We start from the raw sequence: 22777 nt of genomic DNA on the forward strand, positions 1-22777 counted from the left end.
CTGCCTTTGCTGTATCTCAAAGATTCTGAACAGTTGTGTTTTCATTTTCATTTGTTTCCATGAATTTTTTAAATTCTTCTTTAATTTCCTGGTTGACCCATTCATTCTTTAGTAGGATGCTCTTTAGCCTCCATGTATTTGAGTTCTTTCCTACTTTCCTCTTAATGATTGAGTTCTAGTTTCAAAGCATTGTGGTCCGAAAATATGTAGGGAATGATCCTAGTCTTTTGGTACTGGTTGAGATCTGATTTGTGACCTAGGATGTGATCTGTTCTGGAGAATGTTCCATGGACACTAAAGAAGAATGTGTATTCTGTTGCTTTGCGATGGAATGTTCTGAATATGTCTGTGAAGTCCATATGGTCCTGTGTGTCATTTAAAGTCTTTATTTCTGGGGCGCCTGGGTGGCTCAGTTGGTTAAGCGACTGCCTTCGGCTCAGGTCATGATCCCGGAGTCCCGGGATCGAGTCCCACATCGGGCTCCCTGCTCGGCGGGGAGTCTGCTTCTCCCTCTAACCCTACCCCCTCTTGCGCTCTCTCTCTCACTCTCTCTCAAATAAATAAAATAAAATCTTTAAAAATAAAAAAAAAATAAAAAAAAAAAAATAAAAAAATAAAGTCTTTATTTCTTTGTTGATCTTTTGCTTAGATGACCTGTCCATTTCAGTGAGGGGGGTGTTAAAGTCCCCCACTATTAGTGTATTGTTGTCAATGTGTTTCTTTGCTTTTGTTATTAATTGGCTTATATAATTGGCTGCTCCCATGTTAGGGGCATAGATATTTACAATTGTTAGATCTTCTTGTTGGATAGACCCTTTAAGTAGGATATACTGTCCTTCCTCATCTCTTATTAGAGTCTTTGGTTTAAAATCTAATTTGTCGGGCGCCTGGGTGGCTCAGTTGGTTAAGCCACTGCCTTCGGCTCAGGTCATGATCCTGGAGTCCCGGGATCGAGTCCCGCATCGGACTCCCTGCTTGGCGGGGAATCTGCTTCTCCCTCTGACCCTCCCCCTTCTCATGCTCTCTCTCTATCTCATTCTCTCTCTCAAATAAATAAATAAAATCTTAAAAAAAAAAAAAAAAAAAAATCTAATTTGTCTGATATAAGGATTGCCACCCCAGCTTTCTTTTGATGTCCATTAGCATGGTAAATGGTTTTCCACCCCCTCAGTTTCAATCTGGGGGTGTCTTTGGGTCTAAAATGAGTGTGTTGTGGACAGCATATCAATGGGTCTTGTTTTTTTATCCAATCTGATAGCCTGTGTCTTTTTTTTTTTTTTTAAAGATTTTATTTATTTGACAGAGAGAGATAGCGAGAGCAGGAACACAAGCAGGGGGAGTGGGAGAGGGAGAAGCAGGCCACCTGCGGAGCAGGGAGCCCGATGCGGGGCTCGATCCCAGGACCCTGGGATCATGACCTGAGCTGAAGGCAGACGCTTAACGACTGAGCCACCCAGGCGCCCCTAGCCTGTGTCTTTTGATTGGGGCATTTAGCCTATTTACATTCAGGGTAACTATTGAAAGATATGAACTTAGTGCCATTGTATTGCCTGTAAGGTGACTGTTACTGTATATTGTCTGTGTTCCTTTCTGGTCTATGTTACTTTTAGGCTCTCTCTTTGCTTAGAGGACCCCTTTCAATATTTCTTGTAGGGCTGGTTTCGTGTTTGCAAATTCTTTTAGTTTTTGTTTGTCCTGGAAGCTTTTTATCTCTCCTTCTATTTTCAATGACAGCCTAGCTGGATATAGTATTCTTGGCTGCATATTTTTCTCATTTAGTGCTCTGAATATATCCTGCCAGTCCTTTCTGGCCTGCCAGGTCTCTGTGGATAGGTCTGCTGCCAATCTAATGTTTCTACCATTGTAGGTTACAGACCTCTTATCCCAAGCTACTTTCAGGATTTTCTCTTTGTCTCTGAGACTTGTAAATTTTACTATTAGATGTTGGGATGTTGACCTATTTTTATTGATTTTGAGAGGGGTTCTTTGTGCCTCCTGGTTTTTGAGGCCTGTGTCCTTCCCCAAATTAGGGAAGTTCTCTGCTATAATTTGCTCCAATATACCTTCTGCCCCTCTCTTTCTTCTTATTCTGGGACCCCAATTATTCTAATATTGTTTCGTCTTATGGTATCGTTTATCTCTCGAATTCTGCCCTCGTGATCCAGTAGTTGTTTATCTCTCTTTTTCTCAGCTTCTTTATTTGCCATCATTTGGTCTTCTATATCAGTAATTTTCTCTTCTGCCTCATTTATCCTAGCAGTTAGAGCCTCCCTTTTTGATTGCACCTCATTAATAGCCTTTTTGATTTCTACTTAGTTAGATTTTTAGTTCTTTTATTTCTCCAGAAAGGGTTTCTCTAGTATCTTCCATGCTTTTTCAAGCCCAGCTAGTATCTTTATAATCGTCATTCTGAACTCTAGTTCTGACATCTTACTAATGTCTGTATTGATTAGGTCCCTGGCAGTTGGTACTGCCTTGTGTTCTTTTTTCTGAAGTGAGTTTTTCCGTCTTGTCATTTTGTCCAGAGGAGAATAGATGAATGAGAGAACAAAATGCTAACAGGGTAACAACGACTCCAGAAATATATACATTAAACAAATCAGAAGAGACCCGAAACCAGGGGAAAAAGAAAAAAAAGAAGAATATGATCAGGCTGGTGAATAGAACAGAGCCACACACTCAATTCTGGGTGTATTTTGGTCTGTTAGAAGAAACTGCCTCCCCAAATTTTAAAGACAGAAAAACTTACATATATACAAAAATAAGGGTAAGTATGATGAAGTGATGATATATAAGGATGAAAATTTAAAAAGATTTTAACAAAGGAATTGATAAGAAGTTGGTTGAAAAAAGAAAAAAAAATTTTAAAAAAAGGAGAGAATGTGATCAGGCGGGAGATTAGAACAAAGCCATATACTAGATTTAGGGTATAGTTTGGTCTGTTACAAGAAACTGTATCCCAAAACTTTAAAGAAAGAGAAACATATATACAAAAAATAAGGTTAAATACAACGAAGGGATAGGATATGACTGTAAAAGTGCAAATGAAAAAATATTTTAAAAAAGGAATTGATAAGATGTTGATTGAATAAGGAAGGACGAAAAATTTTAAAAAAGGAAATAGAAAAAGAAGAAAATAAAGAAAATTTAAAAAAGTAACTGTAAGACTAAAGAGTCATGGGAAAAAGCCATGAATTCTATGTGCTGTATTCCCCTAGTGCTGGAGTTTTGCAGTTCTCATTGATAGGTAAACTTGGTCTTGGCTGGATGTTCTTCCTGATCTTCTGGGGGAGGGGCCTGTTGTAGTGATTCTCAAATGTCTTTGCCGGGGGTGGAATTGCACTGCCCTTGCCAGGGGCCGGGCTAAGTAATCAGCTTGGGTTTGCCCTTGGTAGCTTTTGTTCCCTGCAAGCTTTCCGTATAGCTTTGGAGGCTGAGAGTGAAAATGGCGGCCTCCCAATCTCTGCCCTGGAGGAGCCGAGAACTCGGGGTCCCGCTCCTCAGTGAGCCCCCACTGAAAAGCAGTCAGTCACTCCTGTCTCCCCGGTCTCTGGCCACACTCCGTGCTCACCCGGCCTGTGACCAAGCATTTCTATCTCTGGCACCCGACCCCCTGTGGAGTCTCCAAACCCAGCAGATTCCTGCGGTGCACTCCTACGCCGCTCCTCCCGGTGGAGGAAGGGGAGTCTCCCCGATCTGCCACTCGTTGGGTCCCTGCTGGAAGAGCAGTGGCCCGACTGTGCCGCGGATCACGGTTTATGGCAACCCCGAGCTGAGAGCCCGCGCCTCGGCTCCGTCTCTGCAGCGGGCTTCCCTGCTCCGATACCTGGGAGCTCTGCTGCATTCAGGCACCCCCGGTCTTCCTGTGACCCTGAGGGTCCTGAGACCACACTGTCCCAGTGAGGGTTCCACCCCCCGCTTAGCCACTGGAGTGACGTCCCTCAGTTGAGCAGACTTCTAAAAGTTCCAATTTTGTGCTCCGCTACTCTATCACTTGCCAGAAGCAGCCGACGGAGGCCCCCTCCCCCTCCATCTATCCTCCCGAATATTGCCTCGGATTCACTTCTCCACACGTCCTACCTTCCAGAAAGTGGTCGCTTTTCTGTTCACAGAATTGCTGCTATTCTTTTCTTCGATCTCCTTTGGAGTTTGTAGGTGTTCAGAATGGTTTGATCCCTATCCAGCCGAATTCCTGGGAGCAGACGAAATTTAGGTCTCCTACTCCTCTGCCATCCTGCTCCTCCCCCGCAACAGATTTCTGTACATTGATTTTGGATCCTGCAACTTCGCTGAATTCATGTATCAGTTCTAGCAATGTTTTGGTGGAGTCTTTTGGGTTTTCTACATAGCGTATCATGTCGTGCAAATAGTGAAAGTTTGACTATTTCTTGATAGTTTGGTTGCCTTTATTTCTTTTTGTTGTGTGATTGCTGAGGCTAGGATTTCCAGTACTATGTGAAATAACAGTGCGAGTGGCCATCCCTGTCTTGTTCCTGACTGTAGAGGAGAAGCTGTCAGTTTTTCCCCCCTGAGGATAATATTAGCCGTGGGTCTTTTGAATATGGCTTTTTATGATGTTGCAGTATGTTCCTTCTATCTCTACTTTGTTGAGGATTTTTATCAAGAATGGATGCTGTATTTTGTCAGATGCTTTTTCTGCATCTATTGAGAGGATCATATGGTTCTTATCCTTTCTTTTATTAGTGTGGTGTATCATGTTGATTGATTTGTGAATACTGAGCCACCCTTGCAACCCAGGAATAAATCCCACTTGATTGCGGTGAATCATTCTTTTAATGTACTCTTGGATTCAATTTGCTGGTATCTTGTTGAGAATTTTTGCATCCATGTTCATCAGGGATATTGACCTGTAGTTTTCTTTTTTAGTGGTTCTTTGTCTGGTTTTGGAATGAAAGTAAGGTGGCCTTGTAGAATGAGTTGGGAAGTTTTCCTTCCATTTCTATTTTTTGGAACAGTTTGAGAATAGGTATTAACTCTCCTTTAAATGTTTGGTAGAATTCCTCTGGCAAGCCATCTGGCCCTGAACTTTTTTTTATTGGGAGATTTTTGATTATTGATTCAGTTTCTTTGCTTGTTATTTGTCTGTTCACGTTTTCATGTTTCTAGGAATTTATCCATTTCTTCCAGATTTCCCAATTTGTTGGCATATAATTTTTCATACTGTTCTCTTATAATTGTTTATATTTCTGTGGTGTTGGTTGTGATCTCTCTTCTCTCATTCTCATTATTTATTTGGGTCCTTTCTCTTTTCTTTTTGGTAAGTCTGGCTAGGGGTTTATTAATTTTATTCTTTTGAAGAACTAGCTCCTGTTTTCACTGATCTGTTCTGCTGGATTTTTTGATTGTTTGTTTATTTCTGTATCATTTATTTCTTCTCTAATCTTTTTTATTTCCCTTCTTTTGCTGGCTTTAGGCTTCATTTGTTCTTTTTCTAGCTCCTTCGGGTGTAAGGTTAGGTTGCTTATTTGAGATTTTTCTTGCTTCTTGAGGCAGGCTTGTGTTGCTGTATATTTCCCTCTTATGACTGCTTTTGCTGTATCCCAAAGGCTTTTTCGTGTTTTCATTATCATTTGTTTCCATGTGGTTTTTTATTCTTTAATCTCCTGGTTGGCCTATTCATTCTTTAGTAGCATATTTGTTTTATATGCCAAAATGAGTAGTAAAAATACCTCATTTATTGTAATTGTATAGCAGTGAGTTTTCTTTAGACTAATGTACTGTACGATAGAACTTTCTGCAATGATCGAAATGTTCTATACCTCTGTACATCAAAAGAGTAACTGCTAACCTCATGTGGCCATTGAGCATTCAAAATATGCCTATTGTGACTGAGCTGAATTTTTTTTTTTATTATTATTAGTATATAATGTATTGTTTGTTTCAGGGGTACAAGTCTGTGATTCATCAGTCTTACACAATACACAGTGCTCACCACAACACTTACCCTCCCCAGTGTCCATCACCCAGCCACTCCATCCCTCCCATCCCTCGCCACTCCAGCAACCCTCAGTTTGCTTCCTGAGATTAAGAGTCTCTTAGGGTTTGTCTCCCTCTCTGGTTTCTTCTTGTTTCATTTTTTCCTCTTTTCCCCTATGATCCTCTGCCTTGTTTCTCAAATCATTCTTTAGTAGGATGTTTTTTAATCTCCATGTATTTGTGGTCTTTCCAAATTTTTTCTGTGGTTGACTTCAAGTTTCATAGCATTGTGGTCAAAAAATATACATGGTATGATCTCAGTCTTTTTGTACCTGTTGGGCCTATTTGCGACCCAGTATGTAGTCTAGTCTGGAGAATGTCCCATATGCACTTGAAAGGAATGTGTATTCTGCTGCTTTAGGATGAAATGTTCTGAATATATCTGTTAAGTCCATCTGGGCCAGTGTGTCATTCAAAGCCATTGTTTCCTTGTTGATTTTCTGCTTAGATGATCTGTCCATTGCTGTAAGTGGGGTGTTAAAGTCCCTTGCTATTATTGTATTATTATCAATGAGTTCCTTTATGTTTGTTATTGTTTTATATATCTGAGTGCTTTCAAGTTAGGGGCATAAATATTTGTGCTTGTTAGGTCCTCTTGTTGGTTAGACCCCTTTATTATGATATAATGCCCTTCTTCATCTCTTGTTACAGTCTTTGGCTTAAAATCTCATTTGGCTCGGGGTGCCTGGGTGGCTCAATCGGTTAAGCATCTGATTCTAGATCTTAACTCAGGTCTTGATCTCAGGGCCGTGAGTTCAAGCCCTGTGTTGGGCTCCAGGCTGGGTGTGGAGCTTACTTTAAAAAATAAATAAAATAAAATAAAATCTCGTTTGTCTGACATAAATATTGCTACGCCAGCTTTCTTTTGACTTCCATTAACATGATAAATGGTTCTCTATCCCTTCAATTTCAATCTGCAGGTGTCTTTAAGTCTAAAATGAGTCTCTTGTAGGCAGCATATCCATTCTGTTTTTTTAATCCATTCTGACACCCTATGTTTTTTGATTGGAGCATATAGTCCATTTACATTCAGAGTAATTATTGATAGATATGAATTTAGTTACATTGTATTACCTATAAATTTGTTGTTTCTGGAGATTTTTCTCAGTTCCTTTCTAGTCTTTGTTGTTTTTGGTCTTTCTTTCCCACTCAAAGAGTCTCCTTTAATATTTCTTGCAGGGCTGGTTTAGTGGTCATAAACTCCTTTAGTTTTTGTTTGTCTGGGAAACTCTGTATCTCTCCTCCTATTCTGAATAACAACCTTGCTGGCTAAAGTATTCTTGGCTACATATTTTTCCCATTCAGTATATTGAATATGTCATGTCACTCCCTTCTGGCCTGCTAAGTTTCTGTGGAGACATCTGCTGCTAACCTTATTTGTCTTCCCTTGTAAGTTAGGGATTTCTTTTATCTTGCTGCTTTTAGGAGTTTTTCCCTTATCTCTATATTTTGCAAATTTAACTGTGTTATGTCTTAGTATTGGCCTGCTTTTGTTGATTTTGATGGGAGTTCTCTGTGCCTCCTGGATGTGGATATCCGTTTCCTTCCCCAGATTAGGGAAATTTTCAGCTATTAATCCCTCAAATAAATCTTCTGTCCCCTTTTCACTCTCTTCTTCTGGGACTCCTATGATATGAATATTATGTTTGATGGAGTCACTGAATTCCCTAAGTCTACATTTGTGATCTAATATTTTTCTTTCCCTCTTCTTTTCAGCTTCATTGTTTTTCATAATTTTATCTTTTGTATCACTTATTCATTCCTCCGATTCTTCCATTCTTGTGGTCATTACATCCAGTCGGTTTCAAATCTCAGTTATTACATTTTTCATTTTGGCCTGACTAGTTTTTAGATCTTTTATCTCTGAGGTAAGAGACTCCCTCGTGTCTTCTGTGCTTTTTTCAAGTCCAGCTAGTATTCTTGTGATTGTTGCTTTAAGTTCTGGGTCAGGCATATTATTTATATCTGTTTCAATCAGATCCCTGGCTCTGACCTTTTCTTGTTCTTTCTTTTGGGATGAATTCCTCCATCTTGACATTTTGTCTAGGTCTTTATTTTGTTCTGTGTATTAGGAAAGCCTGTTATGTTTCCTGCTCCTGGGAGTAATGGCTTTATAAAGAAGAGGTCCTACACTGTCTAGGGCCGGGTGCTTTAAGAAGCGTCTCTAAATGTTGTATGTACTCTCTGGCTGTATTTTGGCTGCTCTTTCCCTCAGGTTAGTCCTCTGCAGAGTTTCTCCTTGCCTGCAGTGGGGAGTATTTGGACCTTGGCCAGAGTGTGCTGAGTTTTAACTAGGTGTGTTCTGGTCTGCTTGTTAAAAGAGACCTGATGCTATTTCCACTAGTGCTGAAGCTCTGCAGAACTCTCTTGTCAGTAGCCTTGGTGCATGTGGGGGATTTGTGGTGGTCTTCTGAGGGAGCGGTCTGCTGCACCAGTTCTCAGGCATACTTGTCTGAGAAAAGCAGCACCTTCAGAGCACTGGGTGGGTGAGGCTTGGTATAAGCAGTTCAGGCCACCAGTGTTGGTGCTGTGCTGCTTACTGAAGTTAGTTTATGCTGAGGGGCAGGGGAGAGAAATGGCATCAGCCCCCTCCCTTGTCCCTGGAGAGGGGAGTTTGTACCCGCCACTGTCCTGGAAGCCCTCCCAGAAGAGCATGTGTTCCAGGCATCCCTCAGATTGCTTCCTTCACCCTGTCTGTTTCTGGACTGTCTGCCTGCCGGCATTGTAGTGCACCTGTGTTCTATCCCAGGTAGGCTGGCTGAGTTTTAAAACTCCAAATTTTAGGGACCTGGCATGGCATGGACCATAGGATATATGCTTTTTTAATGTGCATGTGGACTTTATTTTTCAGGACTTCATTTTATTTTGTATTTATAGTGTATAAAAACATTTAGGTTACTTAAAACTTAAAAAAAAAATTTAGGCATGGGGTGCCTGGCTATCTCAGTTGGTAGAGCATGCTACTCTTGATCTTTGGGTTGTGAGTTTGAGCCCCATGTTGGGTGTAGAGCTTACTTTTTTTTTTTTTTTTTTAAGATTTTATTTATTTGAGAGAGAGAGAGCCCATAAGCTGGCAGAGGGGCAGAGGGAGAGGGAGAGGCAGACTCCCTGCTGGGCAGGGAGCCCAATATCGGGCTTGATCCCAGGACCCTGAGATCATGAACTGAGCTGAATGTAGACGCTTAACGTACTGAGCCACCCAGGTGCCCAGGGTGTAGAGCTTACTTAAGAAAGTTCAGGCATATAAAAATTTATTTAAAATACATGTAATATAATAAAATAAAAATACAGTAACTACCTGTGTACCAGTCTGGCTTAAAAAATAAAACATTAGGGTGCCTGGGTGGCTCAGTCAGTTATGTGTCTCCCTTTGGCTCAGGTCATGATCTCAGGGTCCTGGGATCGAGCCCAGCATCGGGCTCCCTGCTCCCCGGGGAGTCTGCTTCTCCCGCTGCCCCCTCCCTGCCCCCCTCTGCTCATGCTTGCGCTCTCTCGCAAAAATAAATAAAATCTTAAAAATAAAACAAAACACATTATACATATCTACATTGCTCAAAGCATCGGTGTTTATAATAGCAAAAAACTGGAAACAACCTAAATGTCTATTCTGTTGTTGATAGGTACAAGTAGTGAAAGTAATGACATGGATATGTTTCATAGAAGTATTCATACAAGTATGATTCTATTAAATGATGTTCAGAAATATGTAAAATCGAATATATCATTTAGAGATACAAATATGAGGAAAATCACAAAGAAAAGAGAGCATATTAAAACAAAAATCAGAATGGTGGTCTTCTGAGAAAGTAGGGAAGGGACTATATTGAGAGAAGTAATTATAGGGGATTTCAAAGGAAATAGAATGTTCTTAAATTGAGTATTGGATAAGTGGATGTTCATTATATTCCTCATATCCTGCATATTATATAAATATTCTTTTGTTCCTATTCAATATTTAACAATAGTTTTTTTAAAAAAGAAAACATTATGAATGTAGTCCAAGTCCTGTGTATTCCTTCACAAATGTATTCCCTTTTTCTCAGAGATAACCACAGTCCTCAATTTAGAATTTATTATATGCAGGTCTTTAACCTGAGTATTATGTTGCAGACTATGGAAACAACAAAATACAAGGAATGTTACAGTTATTCATTAGCATTTTCACTGGTAACTTGGCACTCTTAATCTCAGTGGTTTGTCAAGATTGTGTCATGTATAGCTATTAAAAGGATAATTACAGTAGCTACCTCCCAATTCAAATGCAGGTAAACATCATCAGTGCCTTACATATTATATTGTGTGGATATACTTGATTTTCAAAGAATCAATCCTCTATTTTAGGACATTAAAGTTGTTTCTAGATTTAAAAAGTTAGAACAGCAATGTCTGTTCTATAAATTTGTGCACAGGCCCAATATAAAAATTGGGTCATGTTATAATGGATATTTGCTATGGCACTTGTCATTTTTTTTTCACTTACTCCCTATACCATGTCTGTACTATAGATAGATTTTTTTTTTTTTTTTAAGATTTTACTTATTCCAGAGAGAGAGAAAGCAGGGGGAGGAGCAGAGGGAGAGGGACAAGCAGATTCTGCACTGAATGTGGGGCGGACGCAGGGCTTGATCCCAGGACCTCAAGATCATGACCTGAGACACAACCACTAGTTGGACACTCAACTGACTGAGCCACCCAGGCGCCCTTTTTTCTTTCTTTTTTTTTTTTAAATAACAACTTACCAACATAGTTTTCATTGTATACATGTGCAGTAAGATTTTATCATTTCTTTATTGATGGATATTTAAGCTATCTACAGATAATATTGCTAGGAATATCCTTATATTTGTGAATTTTAGGGGGTATTTCTGTGTTTGTGGTCCCGGAAATGGAAATTGCTAGTTCAAAGAGTGAATATTTCAAATTTCCAGGTTGTCAGATTGCCTTCTAAAAAGGTTATACCATTTGACACCTTGGTAATAGGGGGACTTCCCTCACTCCTCAGATTAGATTAGATTCCCTTGCTATAAGATCTTATAATGCTTTGTATTTTTATAACTTTCGTAGCAGTTGGCTATTGTTAATCTTCAGTAATTTATTTACCTGCATTGGCTAGCAAAGTGTCACTCAGTTATGGCGGATATGCACTAAGGACAGGATAAGTTGAAAGTTTTGCCTGCAATTGTGTGTTAAAGATGGGAAGTTAGAGGAAATTTGCTCCTCTGGTTTATTTTTTGTGCAGAGTTCTCTTTCTTTTCTAAACTTAGCCACTTAGACAAGAAGTTCTAGTGGTTTGTGGATCTTTAGCTTTGGTACATCTTTATGTATTTTCTTCCTGCCAGCTGGGTTTGTTTGCTGCTGAGAAAATTATGCCTGTCATGTTATTGATGTCTCCTTCCTGCCGTCTGTACAAGTTGATGAAGGTCTTGGCTCTGCTTTCAACCTAAGACTAGAGTGTCCTTTTTCCAGAAGGGCAACCCCTTTTGACTCCAGTGTCTTTCTTGAACCTGGTCCAAACTGTTTTGTGTATTGATGATTTTTCTCTTAATAGAAGCAATGAGGCCTTTTTCTAGTTTTAGTTATGTGATGATATCTTTTATTTCTCCTTTTTTAAAATTTCTTTTTTGGGGTGCCTTGGTGGCTCAGTCAGTTAAGGGTCTGCCTTCACTCGGGTCATGATCCCAGGGTCCTGGGATAGAGCTCCGCTTTGGGCTCCCTGCTCAGTGGGGAGCCTGCTTCTTTCTCTCCCTCTGCCTGCCTCTCTCCCCCTGCTTGTGCTCTCTCTCTATTAAATAAATAAATAAAATCTTTAAAAAAACTTCTTTTTTGTAATTTTAAGGTAGAAAAGTGCTACACACTTTAAGTAACACCAGTGATTTTCCAATAAAACTTAATTACTTTAAGTATATCTATTTATAGAACATTTTTATCCAGTGCCATTCATTTTTCCTTTGGTTTAGATAACCTCAAAATCTCTGACTTTGGCTTGGCAACAGTGTTTCGGCATAATAATCGTGAACGTTTATTGAGCAAGATGTGTGGTACTTTACCTTATGTTGCTCCAGAACTTCTAAAGAGAAAAGAATTTCATGCAGAACCAGTTGATGTTTGGTCCTGTGGAATAGTACTTACGGCAATGTTGGCTGGAGGTAAGAGCTATTTAATTAATCATGTCCTATGGAAACTCCTGTCCTATGGAAAGCCAGATTTGTTATACCAAAATAAATGAAACAAACCAAGGAAATCCATATTTATATGATAGTATTTTTTTTTAATTTTTTAAAGATTTTATTTATTTATTTGTCAGAGAGAGCATAAGCAGGGGAAGTGGCAGGCAGAGGGAGAAGCAGGCTCCCTGCTGAGCAAGGAGCCCGATGTGGGACTTGATCCCTGGGACCATGACCTGAGCTGAAGGCAGATGCTTAACCGTCTGAGCCACCCAGGCATCCCCTATATGATTGTATTTTAATAGTGAACTTATTTATAACTAAGTTGGAACTTTGAATCCCAAAACTTTAAAAATGAGGTGTGTATAGCTATTAAATGAAATATCACAATAGCAGTCTCTTAAGATTCATGTGAATAATTTTGGAAACAGTAGAGCAGAAGTGATAGTTTATCTTTGAAATGCCTCTATTTCTGTGAGTTGGGATTCTTAGTTTGAAAACCATATTGAATTAATTTGGAGGAAACTTTTAATGGGTTTGTATCATTGACTATTTTCCTTTAAAACTTTACTATATAATAATGTGAACACTCAGAAAACCGGGACTTGTTTCTTTTTTAGAATTGCCATGGGACCAGCCCAGTGACAGTTGTCAGGAATATTCTGATTGGAAAGAAAAAAAGACATACCTCAACCCTTGGAAAAAAATTGATTCAGCTCCTCTAGGTAACTGGGTTATGTTGATTGAAAGTACTGATTTCTTGGATAATGAAGCTTAGTGATGTTTGAATTTTTTTCTTATATATATTTTTTTCTTTTTAACTTTTAAATAATCACATAAGTAATATGTGGTCCTTGCAGAGAGATTAGAAAATATTAATTTTTTTTAAAAACCAACCATATAATTCCAGCACTCAGAAATAGCTTCTTTTAATATTTTGATATGCAGTTCTACACTTTGTTGTAAAAATGTATAACAAATATATGTGTTTGTTATGTATGTATATTATTTATAAGTATGTATGTTTTTATAGAAAATGAGATCACAGTACACATGCTATTTTATAACCTGTTTTTTTGTCTTAATGCTGTAGTCATGGACATTTTTCCATGACTGTAATTGTAGGTCTACATCATTGTTTTTATTTATTTATTTATTTATTTTTTTAAGATTTTATTTATTTATTTGAGAGAGAGAATGAGATAGAGCATGAGAGTGGGGAGGGTCAGAGGGAGAAGCAGACTCCCTGCTGAGCAGGGAGCCCGATGCGGGACTCGATCCTGGGACTCCAGGATCATGACCTGAGCCGAAGGCAGTTGCTTAACCAACTGAGCCACCCAGGTGCCCTACATCATTGTTTTTAAAGGCTGTGATGGAATTTTGCTATGTGGTTATGTTTTACTATAGTCATCCAATTCACTTTTTTAGAGATTTATATATTTTTTTAATTTTTCACTTATGAAAGAGATATGGTGATCATCCACGTAATGCACATACCTTTAAATCATTTAATTAAAAAAAATCCAGAAGTGTCAGGATGTATGCAGTTTTTAATTATTATGGTTTACTTGGCCAAATTGCTTTTTTTTTTTCTTGTGTGTTTTATAATTTTTTTTTTTAAATTTTATTTTATTATGTTATGTTAATCACCATACATTACATCATTAGTTTTTGATGTAGTGTTCCATGATTCATTGTTTGCGTGTAACACCCAGTGCTCCATTCAATACGTGCCCTCTTTAATACCCGTTACTGGGCTAACTCATCCCCCCACCCCCCCAAATTGCTTTCTTAGAAAGTTTGTACCATTTCATCACAATCTCATTAGTTAATATTTAAAAAAAATTTTTTTAAAGATTTTATTTATTTATTTATCTGTTTGTTTTTAAAGATTTTATTTATTTATTTGCCAGAGAGTGCACGCACCAGCAGGGGGAGCAGCGGCAGGCAGAGGGAGAAGCAGGCTCCCCACTGAGCAGGGAGCCTGATCTGGGGCTCGATCCCAGGACCCTGAGATCATGACCTGAGCTGAAGGCAGACGCTTACCTGACTGAGCAACCCAGGCGCCCCAAAGATTTATTTATTTTAGAGAGAGAGCACACATGGTGCATACATGCAGTGGGGAGGGGTAGAGAGTGTCTTCTGCAGACTCCGCACTGAGCATGGAGCCCAACATGGTGCTCAGTCTCAGGACTCTGAGATCACAACCTGAGTGGAAACTAAGAGTCGGTTGCTTAACCAACTGAGCCACCCAGGCACCCCTGTATTCACTGTTTTCTTATTTTTATTTTTAATTTAATACCAGTGAGGTTGTACATCCATTGCTAGCTTTTTATCCATTTTTGTGGATGATCTGTTTTGCTCACTTGTGGCAGTGAGGTTTTCTTACTACTTTGTATGATTTTTTTTTTTAACATTAATGTCATTAGATCTTTGCATTTGTTACAAATATTTTTCACAATTTGCTGTGCATTTTTATTTTATGTTATTTTCACATGCAGAAGTTTTATATTTTTATTCAAATCTATTATTTTGTTCTTTGTGGTTTTCTGACTATATTGTTACGTTTGGAAAGGTCTTCCCTACCCCTAACTTTAGAAAAGAATTCCTTGTGTTTTCGTGTTTTTATAGCTTCAGTTTTTCATTTAAATCTTTGGTCCATTAGAAAATAATTTTGGCTTTCGGAGATGTATGAATTTTTTATCAGGATAATTAAGATACTTTAGGATGATAGTTGCTTACATTATTGTCTCTTAAAAAGTTACTGGAAAGTAAATTTTCCTTATAAAACTGTGTGAATGAGGATGTAACATGACATATTGGAACAATGAAGTTTGGTATTGAAAATGGATGAGGGTTTTTGTATCTTTTTGTTAATGTTGTCACATGGGGAGAAACATTTCCACCAGGCTCTTGTTCTACTTATTTGTAGACAGATGAGAATTAGATCTGAGAATGATCTTCTAAGATATAGACAGTAGCAAAGAGCAACTACATGAAATTAAAGCAATAATGTAGTAGCTTTATTCTTTCTCTTGCCCAGAAATATTGGATATAAGGAGACTAATAGAGAATATGTTCCACAGCACAAGTTTCTAATCTGCATGACTCTTTTGTAAATGTTGTATTAATATTTTATTTTCAGCTTTGCTGCATAAAATCCTAGTTGAGAATCCATCAGTAAGGATTACCATCCCAGACATCAAAAAAGATAGATGGTACAACAAACCTCTCAAGAAAGGTAATATCATGAAAAATACAAGTATTTTTTTCTGTGAAAGAAAAGACACTTGCAGTCGGTATTATAAGTCAACAACACAAGATACCTGTGGTCTCAGTCCTCATGTAGGTTGGTTATAATGTCTAGTAGGGAAAACAGAAATACAAAAATTAATTTTGAAGTTTATTAATAAAGTGGAAAGTCAGAGTACTATAGCTAAGTATTTGACCAAGTCTTAAGTGGCAGAGAAATCTTGTCTTCCTGAGGAAATCACATTAAATCTAAGGTCTGAAGGTTAAAGGGGAGCTAGCTAGATGAGTACTAGCAAGATGAGTGGCAGATTCTGAACAGAAGAAGCAGCATCTGGAGAGTCTTGGAATTTGGAAGGTGGTACATTTGAGGAACTTGAAAGAAGGCCAGTATGGCATGGACCGTGTCTGGCTTATTCATCACGGTTGTCACCAGAGGTTAGCATGGTGTGTTGTACATTGTAGGCTCTCAGTAAATGTTTATTGAATAAATGAGTGAATAAAGAAGGGGGAGAGGGAGAGAGGTTTGAGATGAAGGTGGAAAGGAGACAGTGACCAAATTGTGGAGGGGGACCTTGTAAACCACATTAAGGATTTTGGGCTTTAACTTGAGGCCACTGAAGAAGCCTTTGAGAGATTTTAAGCCAGGAAATACATGATCATATGTTCGGTTTTAAAAGATCTTTCTAGCTACTTTTTTTTTCCCCATTGTTTTTGACATTTTTGATCCTGAATGTGAGAAGATGGTACCTTGGATGAGGTTAGTGGCAGTGGGATTGGAAGGAGGAAGTAGATTCCAAAGAAATTTACCAATTAGAGTTGATAGGACTGGTGATTGTTTATATGTAGAAAATGAAGGAGGATGAGGAGTCCAGGATGACTCCTTTCTGGGTTGACCAACTCAGAAAATGGTGGTGCCATTTACTGGAATATAACTCAGGAAAAACAGAATTGGGGGGAAATTTTATTTGATTTTGGACATGCTGAATTTGAGAAGTAAAACTGTCTAATAAAGAGATGTGTGTATGTGTGTAACTCAGGAGATAGGACCAGGCTTGAGATGTCGATATTTAGGTGTTTTCTGCAAATAGACAGTAATTTAAACTGGTAGATGAAATTGAGTGTATGAAACTTTAAGGAAACTTAAATCTCTAACATTTAAGAGATAGGTAGAGGCCAGAGAAACAGTGAAAAATAGCCAAAGAGATGGGAGGATTAATAGGAGAATATGGAGGAATTGAGGCTAAGAGAAGAAAACGCATGATACTAGCTAATACTGTTAAGTGAATTAATAACATGAACCCTAAAATTTCCCAATAGTTATTCACGATTGTGGCAGGAACAGGTTTGGTGGAGAGCTGGGAGTAATTGTTAAGTACAGTGATTATAGTCTAAAAGAGAGATAGTGAAGCGAGTGTAGACAGCTCATTCAAGCAGTGTGGCTGTGAATGGGAGGAGAGACGACAATGGCGAGAGATGAATGAGGAGTTTTTAACTCTTCTCTGAATGTGTTTTTTACTTTTCACTGTGTTCTAATAGGAATCCAACTCTCTCCTGAGAACACAGGCTTCCTCTTCAGTGGTAGATGTTTTCTTTCCCACATGCTCCTACCCTTGAAACATGGGGTGGGGCAGACATCCTTTTTGTTCTTCATTGCCACTTTTTCCCTTTTTCCCACATTTCTCCCCCGCTTCATTTTGAATCTCATATTATCAGATTACCACCCACAGTTCCATCCTTGTTACAGTCAGGTTCTGAACCCCCAATTAAAATTCCTGCCACATTGTCACTCTCTCCAACATGACTCTTGATGTACATTTTGTCATGGTTCTTGGTGATTTAAATATTCATTTGGATGATCCTTCCAATATCCTGATCTCATATTTCCTTGACCTTCTCTCCTCTAGTGATTTTCTCTTCAAGCATCCTTCTTTGATTACTGGTATATTTTTTTCTGGTTTCCTCCTCTAGTACCCTGACTCCAGCAATCCTTTGACCCTACTTGGATATGTAATCCACTAATTCTACTTCCTTTTCATTCTCTCTTATCTCCTCCCTCCCTAGGTCCTCATTTCCATCCTCACTACTTTAAATCCCAAGGTCAGTCATTATAATGACTTCTTTACATTCAGCGTCAGCTTTCCAGCCCTATTCTCTCTTCATCATGCTTACTGGTCAAAACCTAACCCAAGTTTAATCCAGTCTTCTGCCTACTCTACACTTAACACCTGCATAGCTGATCACATTTGGACCAAAATATATAACAGTGTTCACTTTAAATTCAGGCTCACTAATCTCAAGTGAGCCCTTAATTCTGCCAGGCAATTATAATGCATTTCTTTACTTCTTTCACAACCTCACTCTCCTAAATCACATTTGTATGCCTTTTCTTTTTTCTTCAACTTCTAATACCTCCTTCTCCATCCTCACTCTCAGTTGGTGACAGTACTTCCTGTTTCACTGAGAAATAGAAACAATCATAAGGAAACTTCCACAAGCTCCCATCACCATCTCTACTCACCTAACCAGTTGCCTCTGTGCTCATATACTCTGCTTTCTCCTCAGTTGCTAGGAATAAATTGTCTGCTCCAGATATAAGCCAACTTTGTCTTGTGCACGATGCCCAGTTCTCCTTTGCTTACTCAGGGACCTTGGCAATTATTCTGTCTTCCTCCTGCATCATTAATTTTTCTCTCTCTCCTACTTTCTCATCAGCATACCAGCATGATGTTCTTTCATCTTACTGCCTGATGCATAGTAGCTTTACTAAATATTTGGATAAATGAATTAATAAATAAAATGTTTGGCTAAATAAAAGTGTGTTTAAATGGTTTCGAGACAGTTCCAGTTGAGAGGAAAAGGCTGAAGGTCTAAGAGAGAAGGAGCATCAAGACCGCTGAAGAGAAAGGCGGGTATGGGGCTCACATACAAGTAGAGGGATGGGCATTGGATAGGAGCATGGAAGGGAAGGAAGGATGGGTAGTTATGGGAATTTCACAAGAGTATAGAAGTTTTGAAGTAATCATTTGGAGAAAGAGAGATGAAACTGACTAGAGAAACACAAGACTAACTGTCAGTGTTGAGGATCCAGTTAAGGATAGTAACCATGAATTTATAGTGGCATCATTTTCTATATAATAATTATTCTTGGTACCTTTTTCAGGGGAGCAAAGAATGTTGGATAGAGTAGATTCATAATGTTTATTGCCATTAACATAAATTATTTTTTATTTTAAAAAGTTTTGATTTTTTAGCTAGGTCTTTTTGTCTTCATAGGCCACTGTCTATTACTATAAATGGTACCATTAAAATTATGACCTTTATGTGAAACCCCACACTTGGAACATACTTACAAGTCAGGATTTGTGAAATGTATAATTTGACAAATGAGTCCTCCTAAGTTTATAATGACCACATTTCTTAGGTAATCATGTACAAGGAGCCACTATTTGTCATGCAACTATTTTGTTTTGGATAAATGGATTTAGATGTGGTTTTAAAACATTTGTATTTATGTTTTCTTTTTTAGGGGCAAAGAGGCCCCGAGTCACTTCAGGTGGTGTATCAGAGTCTCCTAGTGGATTTTCTAAGCACATTCAATCCAATTTGGACTTCTCTCCAGTGAACAGTGCCTCTAGGTAAGATTAATCAATAAAGATCAAATAGTTGTTGAATGTAATGTTCCCATAAGAAAGAATGCATGTATATATTTTTTCTTAATCGTGAATGTGATTTTTATCAGTGTGAGAATGGTAATGTCATATAAGAAGGGCCTGATTGATTTTATCTGAAGATATATTTTTTTCCCATATCTTAATGCCCCAGTGAAGAAAATGTGAAGTACTCCAGTTCCCAGCCAGAACCACGGACAGGTCTTTCTTTATGGGACACCAGCCCTTCATATATTGATAAACTGGTACAAGGGATCAGTTTTTCCCAACCCACATGTCCTGATCATATGCTCTTGAATAGTCAGTTACTTGGCACCCCAGGATCCTCACAGGTAAGGGAATTTAGTTTTTTCAAGTAAGTAATGAAAAACCTCTAGTTTTTGTCATAAAGCCATTTTTTTAAATGTATAAATCTTAGAAATATAGTATTAACACTTTAGTGTATACAGATTTTTTTTTTTAACAAGGAGGAGAGAATTAGAGGATGCTTTCCTGTATAAGAATCTTAAGTCACAGAAAAGAATTTTCAGAACAAATAGCTATGATATGACTGCTTTTGGTAATACCAGATTTATTCAGGTTTCCTCTCTTTGGCATGTAGAACCCTTGGCAGCGCTTGGTTAAAAGGATGACACGATTTTTTACCAAATTGGATGCAGACAAATCTTATCAATGCCTAAAAGAGACTTGTGAGAAATTGGGCTATCAGTGGAAAAAGAGTTGTATGAATCAGGTATGTTTCATTGATTTTCCTGAAGAAAAATGTAAATAAGTAAAAAACGATCATTATCAGTATATTTTTGAAAAAGAAACAATTGGGAGATGCCTGGGTGGCTCAGTCGCTTAGGCGTCTGCCTTTGGCTCAGGTCATGATCCCAGGGTCCTGGGATTGCTTCCCGCATTGGGTTTCTTGCTCAGCAGGGAGCCTGCTTCTCCCTCTGCCTGCTGTTCCCCCTGCTTGTGTATTCTCTCTCTCTCTCTCTCTTCCTCTCCCTCTCGCTCGCTCTCTCTGACCAAAAAAAAAAAAAATCTTTAAAAAAAAAGAAAAAGAAACAATTGAGATTGAACAGACTTAAGTAAAATGTTCTTTACCTTAAGAAATAATATTGAAAGTCTTCTTTAAGGTTATTAAAAATATCAAGAGAGGAAAATCATTATGTTCTTAAAAACTATATATACTTAAATTGTAACTAACAAAGATTCCCTTATACATTAACAATCCCATATTTCTTCCATCTCCCCTGCTCCCACCTACCAGTTTTTGTTGTTTATATTATTATAGCATATTTGTAACATTGAAATTCTAATCTGTCTTTAGGCTTTTCAAAAATCTAATGTCATAAAAAACAATTAAAGGTGAATATTATTTATTAAAGAAGACTGATAATGTAATGCGTGATCTTTCACTAAATCATGGATTTAAAGAAAAGAAAGCTTTATAAAGGATGTTATTGGGACAATTGGGGAAATTTGAATATGGTTTTGTATTAGATAATGTTTCTGTATCAGTGCCAAATTTCTTGAGTGTTATAATATTGTGGTTTGTAGGAGAATGTCTTTGTTCATAGGAGAAACATGTTGAAGTGTTTGTCTTCTATAGCTTGGTTGAAAAACTAAAAAAAAAAAAGACAACCACATAAAAAAAGACAAGTGAACATATACTTATCTAGGTTGATAAGACCAGTGAAGGGTATATAGTTATTATTGTAGATTCTTTCAGGGTTTTTTTTGTAGATTTGTAAGCTTTCCAAATTAAAAGTTGGGGGAAATTGTTACTATGCAGAAATCTGAGGCCAGCCTCATTTTCCTCTCACTTGTGTAGGTAATTTATTTATTTTTTTAATCAGGTAGGTTTACTGAGGGGAAATTCATGTAACCTAAAAATCATCACTTTAACCATTTTAAAGTGTATAATTTAGTGGTTTTGGTATAGTCACAAGATTGTGCTACCATCATCATTTAATTCTAGAACATCCCATTGCCTCAAAAATAAACTATACCAATTAACAGTCGCTCCTCATTCTTTCCTCCCTTCATTTCCTGGCAGCCACTGATTTACTTTCTGTCTCTTTGGACTGCCTATTCTGGATATTTCATATAAATGGAATTATATAATATCATATAAATGGCCTTTTGTGTCTGTCTTCTCTAACTTAGCATAATGTTTTCAGGGTTAATCCGCATTGTTTATATTTATCAGTATGTCATTCCTTTTTATGGGAAAATAATCTTCCATTATGTGGATAGAAGACCACATTTTATTTATCCATTTACCTGTTGATGGACATTTGGGATGTTTCTACTTTTTGGCTATTATGAGTAATGCTGCTACGAACATTTTTGTACAAGTTTTTGTACGAACTTTGCCAGGGCTGTCATAACAAAATACCACAGACTGGGTGCTTAAACAGCAGAAATTTATTTTTTCACAATTATAGAGACAGAAGTCGAAGATCAAGGTGCTGGCAGGTTCGGTTTCTTCTGAAGCCTCTTTTCTTGGCTTTCAGATGGCTGTCCTCTTGCTGCCTCGTCATCTGGCCTTTGCTCCGTGCACATGGGTACCTGTTACCTGTCTCTCTCTGTATCCTAATTTTTTTTTCTTACAAAGATACCAGTCATATTGGATCAGGACCCACTTAGTGGTTTCATTTTAATTCAGTTACCTCTTTAAAGACCCAGTCTTCAAATACAGTCACGTTCTGAGGGGTTAGGGCTTCAACATATGAATTTTGAGGGAATACAATTCAACCCATAACAATATGTTTTCAATTTCTTAGGTATATACCTGCTAATGGAATTGCTAAGGCATATAGTAACTCTGTTTAACTTTTTGAGCTGCCAAGTGGTTTTCCAAAGCAGCTACACCATTGTACATTCCCACCAGCAGTGTATGTGTTAAGCATCTTGTACTTTCCCAGAACATGAGGTTCCAGTTTTGCACAATAGTGGTATACCAGTGTATTTTTTAGTCATTCCTTGAAATGAGAAGTATTACAAATGTTTTTGTAATTTGGGCTAAACTTATTTATATTGTCTTAGGTTACTGTATCAACAACTGATAGGAGAAACAATAAACTGATTTTCAAAGTAAATTTGGTAGAAATGGATGAGAAGATCTTGGTTGACTTCCGGCTTTCTAAGGTACATATAACAACATGTTTTTGTTTGTTTGTTTTAAACTTTGTTTTGCTGTTATTAAAGAAGTATTACGTGTTCATTGTAGAAACCTAAAAAATATGAAAACATATAAAGGAGAAGATATGAATCAAGTTTAATCTAATCATCCAGAGAGAACAGAGACCTATTTTATACTGTATTTCATTATGGTAGTCTTACTACTTCTTTAGTATGTGCTATATGGAAATGCTCTTATATGTAGAGATTTTTTTTCAATGGCATTATATTTGTATATACATGGCATTTGTAAATATATGGTAACATTGATTTCATTCAATCTTCTGAACATTTGTTTTTTGTCATTATCCTTCTAAAACATAGTTTTTTCAAATGACATTTTCCTTTAATATAGAAGTTTTTTTTGTAGAAAATGTAAATAAGTAAAAATAAAATAAAAATAATCCTAAATTATACTGTCCAACAGTAATTACCCTGAATATTTTAAAGCATTCTAAACTTATTTAATCCATATATATCTTTTTAATAACAATTACGTTTGTCCAAGTGTACAATATAATT

At 37.6% G+C, this 22777-nt stretch overlaps 1 protein-coding gene across 1 annotated transcript in view; it reads left to right on the forward strand.

Moving 5' to 3' along the window:
* CHEK1 (checkpoint kinase 1) overlaps positions 1-22777 on the forward strand; it is a 31592-nt gene that overhangs the window by 7319 nt on the left and 1496 nt on the right. The window contains exons 6-12 of the mRNA XM_032426315.1: positions 11955-12143; positions 12782-12886; positions 15307-15402; positions 18940-19048; positions 19236-19413; positions 19683-19814; positions 22121-22222. Coding sequence (XP_032282206.1) covers positions 11955-12143; positions 12782-12886; positions 15307-15402; positions 18940-19048; positions 19236-19413; positions 19683-19814; positions 22121-22222 — 911 coding nt within the window. The remainder of the gene's footprint in view (positions 1-11954; positions 12144-12781; positions 12887-15306; positions 15403-18939; positions 19049-19235; positions 19414-19682; positions 19815-22120; positions 22223-22777) is intronic.

Source organism: Phoca vitulina, unplaced genomic scaffold, assembly GCF_004348235.1.
Source record: "Phoca vitulina isolate PV1807 unplaced genomic scaffold, GSC_HSeal_1.0 scaffold34, whole genome shotgun sequence".
In the NCBI taxonomy this organism is placed as follows: domain Eukaryota; kingdom Metazoa; phylum Chordata; class Mammalia; order Carnivora; family Phocidae; genus Phoca; species Phoca vitulina.